General features: G+C 33.5%; 1 protein-coding gene across 2 annotated transcripts in view; it reads right to left on the bottom strand.

Annotated features, from left to right (window-relative positions):
* The window catches only part of LOC143080579 (uncharacterized), a 58,162-nt gene that overhangs the window by 14,776 nt on the left and 20,284 nt on the right, over positions 1-23,102 (bottom strand). For both annotated transcript variants that reach the window (XM_076256481.1, XM_076256483.1), the window contains one exon: positions 14,231-19,798. In XM_076256481.1, coding sequence (XP_076112596.1) covers positions 14,235-19,790 — 5,556 coding nt within the window. In that variant the 5' untranslated portion in view covers positions 19,791-19,798 and the 3' untranslated portion in view covers positions 14,231-14,234. The remainder of the gene's footprint in view (positions 1-14,230; positions 19,799-23,102) is intronic.

Raw genomic sequence — 23,102 nt, 5'->3', positions numbered from 1 at the left:
GAATGATGTTCACTAAAACCAAAGTTTTTGACGGATTTGCAACGAACTCGAAAGTGGATTAAACCGTTTAAAAAAGTATGAAAAACAACGCTGATATCAATAAACATCTTGTAACAAATACATATATATTACTTACACAAGAATACGATACTAATACACTACGTTTGTAAATCTTATCGCTTATTGCTTAAAGTTACTTTTTCATATTAATTCATTAATAGTTATAGATCTATCATCAATTGTTTTTATTTACCAAGGAACTACACGAGAGTGTATATATAAAATAAAAGTAGTTGTTTGACCAATCGTTCCTTAATTTAAGGGCAAGTAACTTTGAAGTTAGAATTAGATGATTAAAATGGTGTATGAAGTTTCTGCAATACACAAAACACATAATTAGTTCCATGATATGTCTTCAACTTTGAATTCTGCACCATCTCATAATCTGGAGTGATAACATAGATCCAGCAAACACCGAATATAGAAATAATATGCTTTTATTAAATCAATTTTATATTGATAGATAAATGTTTGTCTAACGTCTGGTACGTCCAGCGTAGTGACACCAGAACTGAGTCTCAAGGTTGACAATATCTTGTAGATTCGTGAAAACGAGTTCATTTACATTTATTGTATGAACGACAGTCCTAATCAACCCATCCACTATAAAGTCTTCCGTTCTCTTCTGGATATATCGAAATGCCGGTATTCAGATGATGAGTATTATCACGACAATGTGTACCATACGATTCGTAATCCATTGGAGAAATGTTTGTTTTAAAAACTTAAAGGAGAAGGGATTTCACAACAAAGTACAGTGTAAAGTTACACTATTTTACATTGTAGAGCACACATTGGGTCAATTTCTACGTAAGAACAACCGTTTCGGTATTCATATTCCACTATCATCGTAGATATAATAAAGTTTTCTGATCTTAAATTCGGTGCCGGCCATTCTTTTAAGAAACAAACATTCCTTGGTTGTCTGCATTTATTGACAATTTCCACAAACGAACAATTCTTAGAGAAAACTCGGCCAGATGACTGGACTACTGGATAGCATTTTAATTTGCCTAGCTTATACTTTTGTTTGAACTTACATTTTTCTGACTATCCATGTCAAAAATGTGAATATAATTTGTTCGACTAGTTCAGTATTTGTGGTTGTATAATACTAATGACTAATAGATCTTGAATTGTTTTAAAGACGTTCCAAGTTTGAGAAATAAGGCAGCTGCATTTACGGCGGAAAATTCAAAGTACTTGTGAACAATGAAAGGTAGAGTGCTTTCATTTTGCAATGTTCATATATTCTAAACGAGTTTTCTTTTGATCATATGTGTACACCTATTTTACAAGAAATCTACACCCACTGTGTCTAAACCATGCACATAATGCAATTTTCAATTAGCAGTCAGTTTTCATTACCTGAATGGTTATTGAAATACAAATTTCGCAAACTTTAATATTGGGAGTATAACATACCATTAACAAACGACATGAAAATGCCAGTATTAAATCTAAAGAAAGTTTATCCTACGTAACTGTTCAAGGTTAAGTGATAAACCATTTATGAAACAGATACCAAGCCAGTCACATAAGGAAATCGGATCCGTGAAAACAACCTTTACCCCTAAATCATTTGTTTGAAAAATAATAAAAATCTGCGACTTTCGACATTCGATTCTAATTAGCAAAATTCTGTAAAAAACATACCTACACTTTGGCTTTCTCCTCCTTTATTATATAAATCTTTTATCCCTTTTCCATTCTTCAGATGTTAACATGATTTTAATTTATTCATTTTTTTTTTAAATATTCCTTCAAATAATTTTGGTTTAAAGATTTCGTTCTTCTTTCCTATTATGTTAAAACTTCTAAAACAATTGTAAATAAAGTGTTTGCCACGGAAGCATTTAGTTTCAGTTTGTGATCAACATTCTTTAGTCTGGGAGAACATGAATTTATTTCCTAGTTTGGTTGGCTTTGAACAAGCTTTCAGTAACAACGTTTTCCCTCCACGTGTTTTTTCCAGAGGACAAGTAACACTAGTGACGAATCTCCACAGATATTATTGCACTAGGTTACTTTTTACATATTCTGTCACAGTGTAGATTATTCTGTAATTGTTTAGTTGTGTATCCAAAATAAGGTTAAATCCTTTTTTTAGAGACCTCGTTCAAAAAAAAATGTTGATGTGAACATTATAATTAATGAAATCAACCATTGATTAATTATACACAAATATACAAAGGATAAACAAGAATGTGTCCATAGTACACGGATGCCCAACTCGCACTATCATTTTCTATATTAAGTGGACCGTAAAATTGGGGTAAAAACTCTAATTTGGCATTTAATTAGAAAGATCATATCACAGGGAACATGTAAACTAAGTTTCAGGTTGATTGGACTTCAACTTCATCCAAACTACCTTGACCAAAAACTTTAACCTGAAATTTGCACTATCATTTTATATGTTGAGTGAACCGTAAAATTGGGATCAAAACAATAATTTGGCATTAAAATTAGAAAGATCATATCATAGGGTACATGTGTACTGAGTTTCAAGTTGATTGGACTTCAACTTCATCAAAAACTACCTTGACCAAAAACTTTAACCTGAAGCGGGACGAACGGACGCAGACCAGAAAACATAATGCCCCTCTACTATCATAGGTGGAGCATAAAAATGTTAATATTTGCATCTGGTTGAAGTTTTTCATTAAGGAAACAAGACAATTAATTACCTACGGCATGGAAACAGTAACCAAGATATAAAATTTACCTGTCATAGATCATAGATGAATGAAGTTACTAGTATCTACACATATGTGAGCAGATTAATAATGAAAATAAAAGACACATAGAGCAACGACAAATCTGACACACTCCATATATATGCCTCGTGTGGAGGACGCAAACAAAGTTTAGAATGATGATTTTGCCAACATGACTACCGGGCTCATGACAACTTAGAACACAAAAGTCACCAATAATCGTTTTTTTTTTGTGCGGTACACTGCACATTACTCGTGAAAAAACCTGCTGCATGAAAATGTGTTTATAAGTTTCATGAATCGGCTTATAAAACGTACAAGGATTTCCTTCTTTAGAGTCAGTGTAGTTTTGTCCGGTCCATCACCATTGTGTAACAATCTGCTTCATGTATGCCAAAAAATCTGTTATTGTACATTTTACAAACTGTCTCAACTGTATAGTAAAAGATTCTTTAAAAAATCACCATGCAGCACACGTCGTTAAACATCTGTATCACGTTGAACAAATGTGCAGCAATCCTTTTGTGAATATGAAATTACGGAATGCGTGTTATCGATTTTCATTGTGTGGTTAATAAAGTTTATGAATTGTCTTATTGAAGACAATTAGTTTGATTGTAACATTACATACTCAACTCGAATCCACTCATCTTTACTCCTAGATCAGCATCAAGCTCATAGCATAGCACAAATAAGATGAAGTCGACATATCAAACATTGAAAATCAATTGGTTATGCATAACAACCTGTGGTCAATATGTTATGCAAATTTAGTTTTGAAGTAAATATTTATGAGCATTACAAGTAGTTTTCGTATATATTTTTCAAATAATTGAGAGATAAAACCAAAACAACTAATACCTAAAGCCATCTTTCTTAATTTTGCATGCAAATCTGCCGACACGCACGTGAACTTTTGAATGGTCATTCTAACACTTGTCCTTAATTAGTTATAATTAAAATACAGCGAAATACAGTTAGCTTGCCAATCCTTCTATGGATACGGTTTAAAATGGCGCTCGAACAAGATTGTTGATCATTGTTTGGAAAGAGGTATACTTCAAGTAGGAATGAAGATCGAAGTTCAAAAATCCGGAGTGAAGGAATAGAAATTAGAATGATGATTTTCATTTACAGAGAACTGACTGCCTACAGGAAACATGTTATTTCATATACCTATACAATTCCATACTTTTAGCTCGGTTACTATCACTTTCACTAGTTATATCATTCCCCTGTATGTATTTATCAAAGTTGTACAAAATCGAACAAGTAAAATGATGTTTGATTATAGTTTACAAGTTGGTTAATTATAGTAAGGTCGGTTCGATTGGGAAATTGCGTTCATGCACGAGTTAACTCAGGTGGTTTAAAGTCATTCGAGCCATTGCAGTCAAAGTGTACAGTAGCATTTTGCCCAATAAACAATATTAATTATATTATTTTCTTTCAGTAGACCACAAGTACGGGGAAACCAGTACAAGTTGTTTAATACTTGTGTACTTATATGAACTTTCCACAATATAATACTCACATTTATAATAAAAATGTGAGCTTGTTTCTGCAAGTGGCGTCTCCCATGTAAGAGCTTGTGGTTATTTGATAAATATTTTATGTTCGTTTGACTTTACAAATTAGAATTTAAAGATTTTTTTTTCAGAATATGTAAAGAGGCAAGTAAAGAAAAGAATGAAGCTTACCGATATATTATACAAGGTTTCTCTTTTAGGTACATACTGATATTTCTAGAGCATATGACATAAGCAATAAATGATTGCTATCAATGATTGTTTAACATCTTTTTTTCCAAAAATATTTGCAATTTATTGAATTTAACAAAAAATGGAAACGGAAATTGTCAAAAAAAGTAGCGTATTTTTAAAGGTTGCACTTTGTAAATACAGCTGTTTCTGACAACACGCCTCTTTTGGGGAGAAATTGAATATTCATAGAAAATTAATTTTGTTTACATACTGGTTCCCAGTTATGCTCTCTGTGTTCCATATCGCAGAGACAGAACTGGGGAATGTTACCAGTAAATAAACACGTGCATATTGTTTACATTGAAATCTGTGGTAACCTTTCATTCGAGGTAGGAGTAGTTAAGAAAATTAGTGTAAGTTTAAACTCTGAGAAGTTCAGGGCATATAAACGTTGAAAATATGCCGCACAGCCCTATATTTTGACCTTTGAAAAAAATTGTGGTGCAAATGAACTTTCAATTCTAGGATAAGATTTTTTTTCAAAACTTCATAGTAAAAGTGGTACTGTTTTAGCCGTAAAAGGAGTTCCTATGGGAAATTGCATTGTCAATATTTACAGAAATGCAACCTATATAGGATAAAAAGGGGAGCATTCAGAATTTAACCAAATTTGCTTTATTTCACAGATTTTAAAGAAATTAACTCAAATATGAAGTTTTATAAATATTTAATGAAGATTGATAGAATCCTGGGCCTTAGATATGATGACTCAGCATAAATTCACAGTTTACAGTATGCATAAAATTGAGAATGGAAATGGGGAATGTGCCAAAGAGACAACAACCCGACCATAGAGCAGACAACAGTAGAAGGTCACCAACAGGCTCGGGGGGGGGGCCACTTCCTATGTAATGACTGGTAGGGATGAGCCGCTGGAATAGGTCACTATTTCATGCTTCATGATATATGAAAAGGGTGAGAAATTCAGATTAAATATATCAATAGGTTGATATTATCACTTGCTGGATTATAGCATAAGTATCTGAAACTAATCAAATGTTCGTATTTATTTTTGATGCAGTTAAACCACAGTCGTAAATGCATCAGCTATTTGTCAAACCAATTAAACTCTATTTATTCAATGTGGTATTTCCACTGAGGTTAGTTATAGATGCAATAAATCCAATCATTTTGACATTTCCACCTAATTAACATTGAAAGGTTTGTATATATGAAACATTTAAAGAAATTCTATAGCATAGTGTCAGCGTCCTTCAAGAGGGAACGGCAAATCAGTTTTTAATTAATGTTAAACTCAGTAAAAGTGATACTATCTGAAGTATTACTACATTTATCTGACAAAACATATGTTATTGTCTTTTGAAATTGAAATTTCATCATAATCAAAGATATAAAAGGGGCAAATAGCACTGGCAAATAGAGGAGTGAAGAATTTATTGGAAAAGCAAGGTGTGATTATTGCGACTGCGTTGCTTCTAAACAAGAACGTAAAATGAGCGGGACCGCAAAACTTTTTGTAAATACTAATGTACAAGAAGATGAAAAATATCCAAATATATCTATAGGTCTGTTTTTTGTTCATTAATATATGACAAGGTATATATTTTTGATAAACAAAATATATGAAAAGGGTGGGGTACTTGATGTCTCAGCTGCTCACCCCTACCAAAAAAAGTTTGAAGTGGCCCCCCCGAGCCAACAGGTCTTCAATGCAACGAGAAATTCTCGCACCCGGAGGCGTCTTTCAGCTGGCCCCTAAACAAATATATACTGGTTCAGTGATAATGAACACCATACTAAACTCCAAATTGTACACAAAAAACTAAAGTTAAAATAATACAATACTAACAAAGGCCAGAGGCTCCTGGCTTGGGACAGGCGCAAAAATGCGGCGGGGTTAAACATGTTTGTGAGATCTTAACCCTCCCCCTATAATATACCTCTAGCCAATGCAGAGAAGTAAACGCATAACAATACGCACATTAAAATTCAGTATAGGAGAAGTCCGAGTCTGCTGTCAGAAGATGTGACCAAAGAAAATAAACAAAATGACAATAATACATAAATAACATCAGACTACTAGCAGTTAACTGACATGCCAGCTCCGGACCTCAATTAAACTGATTGAAAAATTATGTCTTCATCATATGAATATCAGGCACAATCCTCCCCGTGAGGGGTTTAGTATCATACCATCATAACATATATGAGAAGAACATAACCCGTGTCATGCCAACAACTGGTTTATTAATAATAAATGTGTTTAGTTCCGATGCAAAGACCCTATAAGTGAATCAATATTAACGCCAAAATATGCAATCTTTAAAAACCTGACAACAGTATCGTAACTATATCCCTTCTTAATAAGTCTATTTAAAGGTTTTGTTAGCTTCTGAGGTGAATACTGACATTTTTGTGCTTTATAAAGAATATTTCCATAAAATATTGGATGTGAAATACCTGAACGTATAAGAAGTCTGCATGCTGAGCTATATTTACGAATGATGTCCTTATACCGATGATAAAATTTAGTAAATATTTTGACTAGTTTGTGATATCGAAAACCCTGGTGTAATAATTTTTCAGTAATACATAAATTTCTCTCGTTAAAATCTAAAACATTGTTACATACAGTGGCGGATCCAGAAATTTTCATAAGTGGGGGCCCACTGACTGACCTAAGAGGGGGCCCGCTTCAGTGATTTCCTATATAAGCAACCAAATTTTTTCCCCAAAAGGGGGGGCCTGGGCCCCTGCCCCCCCCTAAATCCGCCTCTGACATACACCAGGGAATCGTACAAGTTACAATATATAAACACAGAAAGATGGTGACAAGGGAACGTCACCATCTAAAAATGGATAATTTACGATAGGAAATGAGAAATCATCTCCTTTATCATAAATTTTAGTATTAAGCTTTCCGTTAATGATATATATATCAAGATCGAGGAAAGGGCAGTGGTCATTGTTAGCTTTATTTAAAGTAAGTTCAACAGGATAAATTTCTTTAGTGTACATACTGAAGTCGTCATTATTGAGAGCTAAAATATCATCCAAATATCTAAAAGTATTATTGAATTTGTGTATCAGATGTTGTTTCGATGGGTCTTTGCCGATTTTTGTCATAAATTGTAACTCATAGCAATACAAAAACAGGTCCGCAATAAGTAGTGCACAGTTAGTCCCCATTGGAATTCCGATAACCTGACGATATACGGAATCTCCAAAGCGAGCAAAAATGTTATCTAGTAAAAATTCAAGGGCAGATATAGTATCAAAGCATGTCCAATTGACTTGTTTTTTTGTTTATTGCTACTAAAAAATGACCTAAAAGAGTTTGAACATATATAGTCACATTCTGACTTTTAAAATGCCCATTTAATTAGGTGTGTGAATTTTTTCTTAATGAGAATGTGAGGCAATGTGGTATATAGGGTAGAAAAATCAAAACTTTGAACAGATTCAAAATCATAGTTTACTTAAACTTTAAAGTCCTGGATACAAAGTTAATTCATAACATTTGCATATTTGTAAGTTAAATTGTTAAAAAGTGCTTATATTTACTCTTCACAGTCATTGAAACCCATAGATCCTTCCTGAATATTATTTATGGAGTATTTGTGTCCTTTCGATAACCCAAAATTAAGCCGCAACACCTAATTCTTCTTTTTTGTCACCACGGCATAACAAATACAAGCTAGAAAAACAAAAATATCTCAAGAAAACTTACAATAGTGAGTTCTATCCTGAATATGTACTAAATATTTCAAATTGCTAGAAACAGCAGAATGATTTAAGAAAATTGAGGCCCCAGGGGCAAAAAACATAGAAAATTGACTACCCCCTGGGTCATAAAACAAATAATTTTAACTTGTAAATGCTATGATTTTATGATTTTAAAGTTCTTGATATAGAAAACAATAACTATCCTTGGAAATTATGCAAAAATCAGATGTTAGCAGTCATCTCTACAACATTTTAAGTGAATTTATATCTCAGACTGGTATCTGCATACATACAATTATTGAAAATATGGCTTTGTTTGAACACTTCTAGTATATATAGTAGCTAAATTGTGTCAGATATATGGTTACAGATGATACTGTTGTGACAAGAATTCTAAACTGACCATTTGAGGCAGAAAATGTGTTCTTTAATTGACAAATAGGCATACAGTAAGATGTGGACTGGAGACAGAGGCTGGATTTGATACTTTATATAATCTTGAATGTTGTGATGATTGACTGCTAAACATTACATTTATAATATTCTGATATGCTTTCAATATGTTGTCAAAACAGTTTTTAACAGGTTCTAGGCATTTTTTTTATCAGAAAATATGCAAATAGGGTAAGCTGGAAATAATTAAAGTCTTGTTTTTGAAGCAAAATTGAAACAGGGGAGGAGGTATAAAATGTATATAAGTAAAGAAAAACTTAGAGTATACACAGTGATTTCTTTAAGACTATAATTCTGATAAATAAGTATTAATGTGAGAAAAACTGATTTTAGAGAGTTTTCTATTTGAATAAATGTCTGTATAGGTTGCACTTTGTAAATACAGCTGTTTCTGACAACACGCCTCTTTTGGGGAGAAATTAAATATTCATAGAAAATTAATTTTGTTTACATACTGGTTCCCAGTTAGGCTCTTTGTATTCCATATCGCAGAGACAGAACTGCGGAATGTTACCAGTAAATAAACACGTGCATATTGTTTACATTGAAATCTGTGGTAACCTTTCATTCGAGGTAGGGGTAGTTAAGAAAATTAGTGTAAGTTTAAACTCTGAGAAGTTCAGGGCATATAAACGTTGAAAATATGCCGCACAGCCCTATATTTTGACCTTTGAAAAAAATTGTGATGCAAATGAACTTTCAATTCTAGGATGATTTTTTTCAAAACTTCATAGTAAAAGTGGTACAGTTTTAGCCGTAAAAGGAGTTCCTATGGGAAATTGCATTGTCAATATTTACAGAAATGCCACCTAAATGTCATTCATTATAAATGACTTTATTCCAGATAGATACATTAGAAATGCACTTTTTCGACAATAAACAACTTTTAAAAAACTAAATAATTAATTTTCATTCAAATTGGTGTTTATCTATCTTAATCGAGAATTTTTTTTAATATAAAAGTACAAATACCGTATGCCAAAATATCTCAAATTTATCAAACTGAACATAGCAATGACAGCAATATAATTGGATATAAGTAGATAATAACTAAATACATAGAGTTTATTGTTTCAACCAAATTACTGATAATGGTAACTTAACTCTATCTATATTTATCAAAGGTACCAGGCTTATAATTTAATACGCCAGACGCCAGTTTCGTCTATATACACAAAACTCATCAGTAACGCTCAAATCGAAATAGTTAGAAAGCCAAACAAGTCCAAAGTTGAAGAGCGTTGATGACCCAAAATTCCAAAAAGTTGTGCCAAATACGGCTAAGGTTATCTATGTCTGAGATAAGAACATCCTTAGTATTTTTAATAATTCATTCTCTGTCAGATGATTACGAGTGAAATAAAATCTGCTTGCATTTTTTATACGTATTTTCTCATTTTTCTTTTCTTTAAAAACAAAGTATATGATTTACATAGAGCTTCCACGCAAAATTAAAAGAATAAATTAATGTCTAGCGTAGATCAAGACAAATAAGACATTTGTAATGTTACTAGGGTCAAGATCTAGAATGTGTGTATTCACTTAGGTGTGTTACACAATGGTCTATTGTTTAAATTATGTAACAGGGGATGGAATATTACCGAGGTTCAAAAATAATGTAGTTAATTCCAATTAATACTTACAACATTGAGTAAATTTGTTTGAAAATCATGAAAAGCATTTTAAAAAGCGTGGGAATCAACTTAGATATATCAATACAGCATATTGACCTATTTTTTTCGAAAGCATAATATACTAATAAAAAACTTAATTATTATCAACTGATTAAATTGATGTGTATAACTTTTTCACATGTATTATTTAATAGTAAACTATTTTAAACTTTGAGTTGCAAAGGATCCGACTACATGCAAGTGTATACCTAAAATAAAGTAGCTGTTCGATTTAAGAGTAAATAACATGACAAAAGTTGGCAGTTTGTAATTAAAATGATGTATGAAATTTCTAAAAGTCATACAGACACAAAGTTAGTTTCATGACATGTCTTCAACTTAGAATTCTGTACCATCTCAAAATCCAGGATGATCACATATATCCAGTATGGCGGATTAAAAAAAAAAACATCAGACTTTTTATAGTTTTTTTCAGGTTCGTCAAACATGTACAACAGGTGTCAGCATCCAAAAGGATATTTGTCGATTAACAGTTAAACAAGTTTAATGTTGCATCGTTTTCTGGATTAATAGATTCAACAATTAGAACAGCTGCTATTTTCCCCGATTATTCCATGTTCGTAAACACTTATTGCAATGATGTCATGGAGTACATATAAAAGTGCTATTATGTTTTTCAAGCAGAGGTATACAAATAGAAAAAAAAAGATGTTTTGCTAGAGAAGTCATCTTCGAAATGATAATTTCTCAATAAAGCCCGCTATAATCATGCATAAAACTAGTTTGTTTCAGATTTCCTTTTTTGAATGGTAATTGACGAATTGGTAAATCTTAAACAAGGTTCGAATTGCTGAAATGAATGTACTATATATATAGTATCACTCAACAATATTTAAATATAGCTCATTTTTATTTCATTTGTGTATAGTTGACATACAAATCGAATCTTTCTTTTTTGTAATTTAGACGACTGCTTGCTCCCCGATTGTCCGTTGTTGTCCAACAATGTTTAAATATGTCGCTATTGTCGGTTATTCATTAAACAAAATAATGTTTTGGTCCCTATATATACATGATATTTATAGTGTGTATCAATTACTTTCGCCAAACTAGACATTGATGTAGTTTAGAACCAGAATGTGATAAATTTTGGTATATATTATAATTCTGTGCTTCTACATTTCCATTCTGATTTTCAAGTAAATCTGTGTCAATTTTACACTCGGTATAACATATTATCGTCACATTAGACCCTGCATGACTTTATTCTAGTATTTACTTCTATTAATTTATATTGTGTGTGGATAAAAATGTGTTATATCAAATAAATTAATGAAATAATTTAACTTTGTGTTGGTCAGTCACAATATATAAGCAGTGGTACCAACAAATTTTGCAAATAAAAAGCAAAAAGTTACTCTTAACTGTTAGGGGAGATTCAGACAAAAATAATTGTGAACATTTTTAACCTCCTGTCAATCAGATATAAGTACAGCTATTCGTTAGAAAACAGGTAGTACATGACGATTGCATTATAATATTGCGAAACATTCGAAGACATATTATATAAATTATGCTTGAATAATTTTTCCGTAATACTTCCTTCAAATTACTGCTAAAATGTACAAACTTACCATTATAATAGTTATGAATTTTCGAGCTTCGGCGAAAACCTATCACTGTTGATACATAGGATGTGTAACATGCTTGAAATTTATTCTCTTGTGTGTGCTAATATGATTTAAAATCCTATTAAACGTGTCATTAATTTTCTAAATTTTGTTGTTTAATGACAAAATATCATAGCATTTCTCATGGTTCTATATAATTTCCTTGTTGTTATTTTTTGTTTAAGATAAAGTAGTAATCCGGATTATATTCTACCTCATTTTCAAACAAGCAAGAGGTAATTAATTTGATTTATTTCCGAGAACCATTTATTTTCTTTTCAATTCAAAGAACATATATTAGACTATTAAGCAAACCGAAACTATACATTTCATCTTAAAATATTTATTATGTGTTAATTAGTTTCTTCTTGTGATGCATATCTTAGGCATTGTTAAATCATTAATATTTCAAAAATGACCAAGAAGTTTCCACCCAATGAAAGCACAAATTAATAATACCAACAAAAAATCTAAGGACAATTTAACAACAGAAATTGATTACCATGATTACGTTTTGCAGAAATACGTTATGGTACCAACTTAACAATTTGAGAGGTAAAACCATTTACAATACGAAGAATTTTACATTAAATTATTTTCGAGTAAAACAATTTTAACTGTATCAAACATGGTGGTTATGCTCTCAGCACAAAAATATAATAAAAATGACCCTTTACTATCCCCTTTCATTAAGGAGACTTGTGAGCCAATGATTTAAAAAATACATTATATCCTTTATTTTAATTACATGGATCCGACTATTCATGATAAGCATTCTGCTTGAAGACCTTTTGGGATCCATGAGTTTTGTCGTAATGAAACATACCTAGAGTCTGAGCGTTGTCAGATAATTGCACGGTATAAAGCATCGACACAGGAAATTTATTTCATTCAGATTGCATTTAAGCAAAGTATAAACAGCAAATGCTAAAATTAAATATCTTAGAAAAAGAAAAAAAAAAACCCCATTTTAATATTAAAGCAAGTCATGTGTACACAAATCAGTCGTCTGTCTGTTGACAAGGATTATCGTAATGCCTTTATTTCAAAAAGTCATTTTAAAGTTTGATTTATAAATGTTCTCTTTATTATATTGTATCTATTATTACATATATATATATTGTTAAATGAAATATATCTGTATATCTCAATTATAACCTGTTTAATATCAACTTAACACACTGTTATGGCTATGGTGCTTGTTTTTTGTTCTATCGACCTAAAAATCTGTGCAAAATGTCTGTCAATTTTCATTTGTATATTAGAGTATTATTTAAAGCTTTCTGTCTGCTGAAGCCTAGATGGTTAGATTTTGCACTTGAATGTTACTTATCATTGTACCCTGCAAATTCTATTGCAAATACCGATATTTCAAGTTGTAACTTATTTATTTTAAAATTATAATAAAAATGCACTCGTTACACTGTTGAAACCGTTCTTTAAGTTTTTTTTTTAAATTGCCTTTACAAGCATTCCTGATGAAGTTGTCTCTCTCTCATGCATTTACATAATCAAAACGTTTTACGAATTTGAAATGGGATCTCTCTGCTTGATAAAAAATTAGGTTATCTTATTATTTTAGACTATTTTGATAAATAGTTCATGTAATAATCTTTTTTGAAAGATGTTCAGTCATACAAATTTTAATCACTTTATGAACTTCATAATAAAAAGTTTCGTTTAAAATTATCCATAGTTCGACCTTATTTTCTGTTGTATTGCTGTAACCTTGGTGACGCAGCATCCGTATACAAGTTTAAATTAGAGAATAATTAGTTTCACTTAAAATACATATGTTTTAACCAGAAACTTAAATATTTTGTCATTAAATAAAATTAAGCAGTTGAGTTTTAAACATAAGATGCAAAACATCATTTCTCCTCTTCTTAATTTTTTTTTTATATAAAAAAGCTTTTCTTTCCAAATACAAAATATTTAACAAATTGCTTTCAAAGAAGCCTAAGTTATTGCTGATTTGTTTGATAAAGTTTAAATTCGTAGTATCTTTGAAATATTGGAAAGACCATCAGTACAGGATCCTGTCTATATAACTATGTTTAAGATATTTTCCGGTAGTTGGCTTTTTTTTTTTTAAATCAACTACATTTATATGCAAATCGAAATTTGAAAATATTCTAATCATTTTTAAAAAAAGAAGGTAGAAATACAATTATATCGAATAAAAAAATGTCTTAAAAAGAATCAAACAGGACCCTCTATTTTCATGGCATTTCAATACTAACCTTATTACATGTGTGCTGGCTCCATTCTGATTTGTCTCTGTCTGTAGTACTGCTTGTTTAAACTGTTGACAGCCCTCTCAGCATCCTCTTGGCTCCTAAACCCTACCATTGCTGCTGAACCTTGCATGTCATTACCAATTTGTACACGAACAGTTTCCTGGATTGGGTTAAAGCCTTGGAAAAAGTTAAGCACTTCTCGGATTGAAATGGTAAAAGGCCAGTTCTCTGTTTTCACATAGTATGTACTTCTACGTCCAAACTGTGGACCAGTATTTGCACGGCCCGCTGGTTGCTTTATCATTCTTAACATGTCTATCATTTCACTCTTTTGAATAGGTTTCACAGTCACTGGCTTTCTCATAAAAACTTCATTATCTTTTAGTAATGCCTTAGCACAAACTGACTCATTGATAAATTCTGCAAAAGCCTCCCCTAAAGATTTTCCATTTGAATCTAGCACTAGATGAATACCTCGATTGCCAACTTCTAGACCAGAAAAGAAGCTGAACTGCAAATCTGGCAATGCAACATATGGCGGTAGTCCTTTTAAATGAACACATGTATAGTCACATTTTGGTGCATCTCCAGCAGCTTTTACATCTTTATTACCGGATGGGATCAATTGAGTAGCGGAAGGAATCAAAGGAGTACTAGTTTTTTTAAGTTCCTCTTTTAAATTATCCAAGTCCTTCTGAGACACTGATTTTATGTGAACAGTCTTGCCTGCTAGCTGTTTCAAGTCTAATGATAAAGCTTTATTAAAGTCTGATTCATTATCAAATTTCACCATTGCCATACCAGTTGGTCGTCTTTGCTGATCATGTTCAATATATATAGCACTGCCATTTTCTCCAATTTTCAGATCCTTAAAGAATTTTTGAAGCTCTTCTTTATTCACTGAAGTTGCCCAGCCTTTAACCTGAACTATATTTTCTTTAGGAATTGTTTTAGCAGGAGATGTTTTAGACGGTTCATCTATCTTCGGTTTCTTTGCTTCATTATCCTTTGAGGGCATGTATGAATCTACTTGTTTATCATATTCTTCTTGTGGACAAGATTTAACTTCAATAACATTGTCATTTAATTTTTTTTTATTTCTCTCTATAGCTTCAAAATATGCCTGTGAACTGCAAAAGTTAATGTAAGCAACACCAATTCTCTTTCCTTCTTCATCATTTATCATCTTTAATCCATCCCAAGGAATTTCACATCCCTGAAAGAATTTTCTAACATCCCTATACCCAGCATTAGTAGGCAAATTCTTCACTACTATTGATAGAGAAGGCATGGTTTGTCTGTATTGTCGTTTTAATCCTTTTGGATCAGCTGCATCAATCTTGGCTGATGGAGAACTTTTAGGTGGAGGCACTGACACGGGAGGTCTTGATGAATCAGTGAATTTCGATGAAGGTTTTGGTGTGTCAGTAAAAGCTTGTGTACCTGTAGATTGAGGTCTTGACGTATCAGGCAATAAAGGTACTTTTGGTCGTTGCTCCCAATCGTTGGCAGCTTTTTTTGGCATTATTGGTGCCTTCTGTGTTGGTCTTACAGGTCTAACACCTGGGGGAGCTGCTCCTAATATTCCTGGTTGAGTTGAAGTGTCAAACCTACTTTGTCTCATGCTGTTTATGTTTGTACTCATTAAAGATCGTGGGCTTGGTATAGATGTATTCAGAATCGGTTTAGGCGCAGTCACTGTTGGGGCACTATTTTTTGGTAAGTTATGTAATGTTGTACTACTTGCAGCTGATGCAGGAGTTTTAGCAATACTAAATGAAACTGGTGCATTTGGAACAGATCTGTTATCTTTTACAGCATCTTTAGACACAGGTAGATTTGAAAATGATGATGTTTTAAAACTCGGTGAAGTACTTTGCGTGTTTGGATGCTTTGATGGTACAGGAATAGATTGCAAAGACACAGTTGTTGGTGGAATTGAAGACTTACTTACACTACTTTGAGAAACAGGCGTTTGTTTAGGTGCATTGCTTATATCTGATTTAGGTGGCTGACTTGTTTTACTTGGAGTTGTTCTTGATTCATTTTCTCTTTTTGCATCTCTATCGTCAAAACGCCTTTCTCTTCCAAACTCGTCTACTTTTTTGTCTCGACCATCTCGTGGAGATTTGCGACTGTCCCTATCATCCCTGTATCTACCATCATATCTACTATCTCTATCCCTGTCTCGGTCTGCGGTTCTAGATCTATTATAATCTCTAGATCTATCATAATCTCTTGATCTGTCATAGTCTCTACTTCGGTCTCTGACACGATCATCTCTCCTATCATAATCAGAACGTCTTCTATCAACTTCTGATCTGCTTCTATCATCTCTACTATAACGATCTATGTCACGCCTGCGATCAGGATCTCTTTCCCTATCTCTATCTCTTCTTTCATCATCTCTTTTCATATCTTCATCGCGGCGTTGTCTAGTATCAACATCTTGTTTAACCTCTCTTCCTGTACTTCTTGGATTTCTTGAATCTACATCTGATGGCCTATCATTCAGTGTTGATGGGATTTTAGTCTCCTCTCCTCTTTTGTCAGTGTCCTGAGGTCTCCTATTTCTATTGTCAATCAGATCAACAGACTTGTTTCTTGAATCATCAATTAGTGGCCTTTGTAAAGGTTGATTTTGTCGTTGATCTGGTACACCTACGAGTCCTGGTATAAGTGGCTGAACAGTATTACCTGGTGTTCCTAAAGATGTAAATGGGGTATTAGGTCTTGGCTGATTTGCACTTACTGGAATGCTTTCATTTATTCTTAAAGGTCTGTTAAATGGTGGCTGTGAAAAACCTGGAACTCCAAGTCTTGGAGGTGGGTGTCTGATATCTGGTAGCCTGGCAGGTGGAGGTCTATTTGGAAATCTTGGGTCGAAACTTGGCAGGTTGGAAAATGGAGCTCTAAATGGTGGATTTTGGAAACTTCTAGGTTGTGGGTAATCCTCAATTTTATTCTCTTCTTGATCATCCACTATATCCATTGGAGAACCACCACTTGTATCAGCAGCAGGCTTTGCATCATACTGCACAGATGGTCTACCAGTTTTCTGGTCATATGCTGGTTGAATTTTGTCATTATAACCAAATGGTCCTTTTCTTAGAAATTGGTCATCTGATGGAGGTCTTCCATCAACTCCATAAGTTGGATGATCATATTGTCTCTCAATTTGCGGAGGCTTATTGTCATAAGGTGGCGGTCCATCACTCAAAGGTGGTGGTCTTTCTCTATATGGAGGTCTATCTGGAAACCCAAATGGTGGCCTGTCAAATTGGCCGGATGGAACTGATCTATCAAATGTTCCAGATGGAGTTGGTCTATCAAATTTTCCTGATGGGGGTGGCCTTTCATACTGATCTCTTGGGGGTGGCCTTTCATATTGATCTCTAAGAGGTGGTCTTTCATATTGATCTCTTGGAGGTGGCCTTTCAAAAGCATCCCTTGGTGGTGGTCTTTCATGTGGATCTCTTGGGGGTGGCCTTTCAAATGGATCCCTTGGTGGTGGTCTTTCATGAAGATCTCTTGGTGGTGGTCTTTCATGTGTATCATAAGGATCTCTTGGTGGTGGTCTTTCATGTGTATCATAAGGATCTCTTGGTGGTGGTCTTTCATGTGTATCATAAGGATCTCTTGGTGGAAGTCTTTCATAAGCATCTCTAGGTGGAAGTCTTTCATTTGCATCTCTGGGTGGTGGTCTTTCATATGCATCTGCAGCTGGTGGCCTTTCATTTGTATCAGCTGGGGGTGGTCCGAGTGGATACCCATATACTTCCTTGTCTGGTTGTCTGAAACCATCTCTTGACGCACCATATGGGGGTCCTCTATTTTCATTTCTGATAGATGGAGGGATATTAAAATTTGGGGGAGGGTGATTAAAGTCTGGTTTTACTTTTTTATCACACTCTGGATTCCAAAAAGGTGGAGGCTCATTCTCATCAAAATTTCCTTTGTCATCTAATTTGTCTTCAACTTTTCCAATATGCATTCTGCTATCACTGTCCTCATACTGATTTATTTCAGGTATTTTCTTATTCAGATCTGGTGTTTCTAATAAACCAGATGGTGGTCTTTGAGCTGGTGAAGAACGATGATCTATTCCCTGATTCCAATCTGATGAAGGTTCATATCTTCTCTGAGAACCATCTCCTCTGTACCCAAATTGATCACGAGGATCATTGTCACGATTAAAATGATGTCTGTCAAAACCAGGGGGAGTTCTTTCACTAAGCTGTAGATTACTTTCATGTGATGGAAGCATTTCCCTTATATCCTCATAACCAGGTCTTCTATCAAAGCTTCTGTCTCTTTCTAATCCACTAACTGGAAGTTGAGTTTGTCCATTTGGCGGTATGAACCTATTTGGGTCTGGAGGATACACTTCTGAACTACCCTCTTGTCTTGAAGTTGGAACCTGGAATTGATCCCATGGTCTACGAGGATCATTCTGAAGATTCCCAGGTGCAGGTGGTCCTGGTTCCAATGGTGGCTTTGACTGTGGTTCCTGTCGTAGTGTTTCCCATGCCTGCTGTTGGGGATATGGAGGATAGAGTGGAACTTTTTCTGTTTCACTTTTTCTTTCTTGCAATCTTGGGGAAATATCATCTTGGCCTCTGGAACTTGAGCGACTATTCTCATCCAATTCAATAGGTGGTGGATAGCTTGTTCTACTCTCAACAGATGAACCACGATCTGATCTTGGTTGAAACCTATCAGGAAATCCCTCTCTAGATGCTGGAGGATATCTCTCTTGATAGCCATCTCTGCTCTGTGGTGGATAACGGTCTGGAAATCTATCTTTTGCATATCTGTCAGGCTGTTGTCCATACCTGGCTATGTCTGCAACTGATTCTTGTGAATGGGAACTGTGACGGTCATAATCACCATTGGGTGTTGGCTGAGAGTATGCATCTTTTGGAGTATCTCCAGTTGGATATCTTCTTTCAAGAGGCTGACCATACCTCTCAGTTGGTTGGCTTTCTCTATTGTATGAAAGCTGTTCCTGAACATTTTGAGGTGCTGCTGTTCTGTCTGGGTATCTTCCTAACTGATCATCATAATGCCCCTGATGTTGATCTGGTCTGTCATACTGTGGTCCTACAGGCATAACATTGTGTGTGTATGACTGGCTTGGTCTATCATATCCTCTGTCTAATTCTGGAGCTTGTCTGTCTTGTGGTGGATAAACTTGTTTATCTGCTGGTTTACCATATTCTGAAGCCATATATGGCTGAGGTGGTGTTTGATGTGTTTGTGGCGGTGTTGTTTGCTCAATTGATGCTGGAGCACTTTGATTCCTAGCCTCACCAATAACATTCTGCATTTCTGATTTACTACTAAGAAACAGCTGCACAGAATTTGTATCAACATAGCCATTATTCATCATCATTGCCTTTCTGGCATCCTCATCACTTACAAAAGCTATAAAAGCATCACCCTTTTCTCCTCCTATGATGTGAACACCTCCTGGGGGTATGTTGAGTCCCTTGAAGAACTGGCGTATATCCATGGCACTTGCTGACCATGGTAAGTTCTGGAGACGAATTATAACTGACATCTTGAATTCTGAAAAAAAGTTAATTTATTATGTATTGTGTTTATACTGTAGGTCAATTTCTCTTAAACAATGTTTGATTGTGAATAATCTGTTTGATAGTAACATAAATATTTTTGCATGATTAATTTTAAGTAGTGTTTCTGGCTTCATACATTTCTAAAGTGTTTCATATAGCCTTGTCTAAATCCGATTACTTCTGTCAACCCTTTCAACGCTACACAAAAAAATAGAAAAATGACTGCTGCTGCATTTTTTTTTTTTGTGTTCATTCATTAGAACAGTATTTTCCTTTTCAGACTGCTGTATCTTTTTTTATTATATGAGATACAGAGAAAGTTATTGCATGAAAAATGCTCAGGAGAGCATGAACTGTAATGTTAGGCAACTATTTTAGTGAAATTTTTATCAGGTTACCTGCATTTTCAGGTAATTAACAGGTAAAAGGTGTAATTCATTACATTTGTGTTGAATTTTGAATAAAAACTAGTTTTAGTCTTCATTTATTTTGTTGTTTTATCTGCCATATAATAAAGAAGACACCAGTTGCCCGATTCTGTAGTGTATTGCACCATACACAATGTATTATGTAATCGTGGCACAAATAAATAGCTCCGTCCAAAAAAATTTCAGTCAACTTCCGTTTTCCCCCCTTTTTCTATGTCTCGTAATGATCAATGAAATCATATTACCCACGCGAATTAAATGTAATAAACACATTGAGATAAAAAAAACCTTAAAACTAATCCTCGTTGTTAGTTTCGCCATAGAAATGCTGAAATTTTTCCATATTTACAGCTTCGTTTCCGATTTCTGCCATTTACATTTGTCAAAATATTTGTTTTTATTTTCCTTCTATTTTCCTTATACTGCATCGTTTTACAATATAAATTGCCGGGATTTCAAACGCAAATGAGACCTTGTATATCATAGATTCAAACGAGGAAAAGTTAGAGAGAACCGGAATGAAAACCATATGGCTTAAGAGTCCTGATGAAAAATCCTTTTTCATCGCGACAAATGCCGCGAATAGCAGTAGCGAACGGATCACGTCATCGCGACATATGCCGTGTATAGCGTTGAAAGGGTTAAGTGTTAAGGTGAAATTTTATCTGACAAAAATTTAGTATAGTTATCAGTTAAATACGGCAGCTAAGAGAATTTTTTTTTCCAGATTTTCTGTTTTGAACATGAAGAAGCTTTTGTCCATTTTGTGTAAATAAGCTCATCATAGATACCAGTTTTGTATTAACGCCAGACGCGCGTTTCGTCTACAAAAGATTCAGCAGTGACATACATTCCATGAAACTTCGAGAAAAAATTTGACAAAACAATGTGGTAGAGAATTGTCTTATTGGCAATCATATCAAATCTTATTCATATGTCAGTCTCACAAAATTCTATGGATATTTGACAAAGTTAATGGTGTCTAAAAAAATATAATCAAAGATTGCACCTAAATGCTATCTGCAGTAAAAACAAAATCAATTATCAGGGGAAAAAACCACTAAAATTCATAAAAACTTTTAATGGCTGCTGATTTTTGGTTCAGATATACATGTAGGACTCAATGGTGGGTTCCAGATCTATGGCAGATTCCTAATCTATGGTAAATGTGACATCATGCCATCCCAAATTTAAATCTATGGCAAGTTTTGTTATTTCCTAATCTATGACTGATTTATGTTGTTTTCAAATCTATGGCAAATTTTTTGCAAATCGAAAACAATGCAGTTAATGTTTCGACCAATGACTTGTCTTAAGCAAGTGACAATATACAACAACGAGAGCATGTCTATTAATATTGGTGATATAAACATTCCATAATGGTAAACCTCCAAAAAAATCATAAATCTTAGATTTATATATCTTTATACAGACTTCAAGATTTAAATGATGTGCTCTGCAAAAATATAAACATTTTTTAATCTGTGCATGGTACCTGTTAAACCCATTCATTAAACCAACTACTAATTAAACCCTTTAAATTTAAGTGTAACAAACAAGAAGGTCCAACAAAAAAAGAAAAAAGTATCAAATAAAAATGAAGTTTGTATTTTCAATTATTATATTTATTTCAGCGATATCGTTTATAATACATCTTTTTTATTTGATGATGATTTAAATCAAACTTGTATCCAGTCATTTGATTGTTTTGCCAATGGCACACTACTTCTAATACTCCTTTCCCCCAAAAATGTGGTACTGAAAATAGCGGTTCCCTTGATCATCGCGGGCATTCACCAGTACAGCACATTTAATCCCTCTTTGGGGTTATAGGTCACACCTTCCTATAAACATCCTGCAAATTGTTGCTAGGGAAATACCTTAAATTCATCTTGAATGGTATAAAAATCTATGAGTTCCGCCATCGTTAGCGAAGATATAATATAGCGTTATTCAATTGTGACGTTATATGTTACTCTTTTCCCCAGATCTGCCATAGATTTGGAGAAAACAAAAAATTACCATAGATTTGAGTTGTTTAGCGTTTGTAACGTCACATTTGCCATAGATTAGGAATCTGCCATAGATTTGGAACCCGCCATAGAATTGAGTCCTACATATATATTAAAGCTTCTTTTCAAGTTTAATATCAAATATTTTAAATATATATTATATAGATTAAACCAATGTTGAGGACACTGAACAGAATATAGGATCCTTTCGCCACAAAAAAACTGGAAAAAAGTATGTAGTGTTAGTCAAGCTATGTCCATTATATCCAAATCTAACAGATGTCTTAAATTCTTTTAAATGCCTGTAGTCATTGGGCAAATGCAAGTTATAAAAGACCAGACAGGATCACCTAATTTTAACAGGATCCAGATAAATGTTTGTCCAATTATTATTTTTTTTAATCAATTGAGGTAAATATAAGTGAAATTATGAAATGCAAATAAAATCATAAGAAATTAATATCATGTAATTCTTTCTGAATGCTTTCAGTGGGGTTGTATTTCTTCTTTTTCCGATTTCTTCAATTTGTACTTTGTTACATTTCAACTTCTGTATTGACAAGTTATGGTCACTTATAAATCTACTGTTTGTTTTTATATTTTACTTTTCCAGTTGTGTTTGAGGATGAGAGAATTAACAAGTATCACAAGGTTTATGAAATGTGTTAGGGTATGGTCAAAGGTATCCACCATTCTACTATGGATCTAATACTATCACTTGTATGATTTTAACACATGACAAAATCTTTAAAAAGTTGGTTATCATTAGGGATACATATTTGCTAACACTTCTGACAGAACACATGGAACAAGAGTTAACCATTTGCAGAGGAAGATTTCTGGTTGGGATGGATGC

The sequence above is a fragment of the Mytilus galloprovincialis genome, chromosome 6 (assembly GCF_965363235.1).
Source record: "Mytilus galloprovincialis chromosome 6, xbMytGall1.hap1.1, whole genome shotgun sequence".
Lineage (NCBI taxonomy): Eukaryota > Metazoa > Mollusca > Bivalvia > Mytilida > Mytilidae > Mytilus > Mytilus galloprovincialis.
This window is presented reverse-complemented; position numbering and strand designations above follow the sequence as displayed.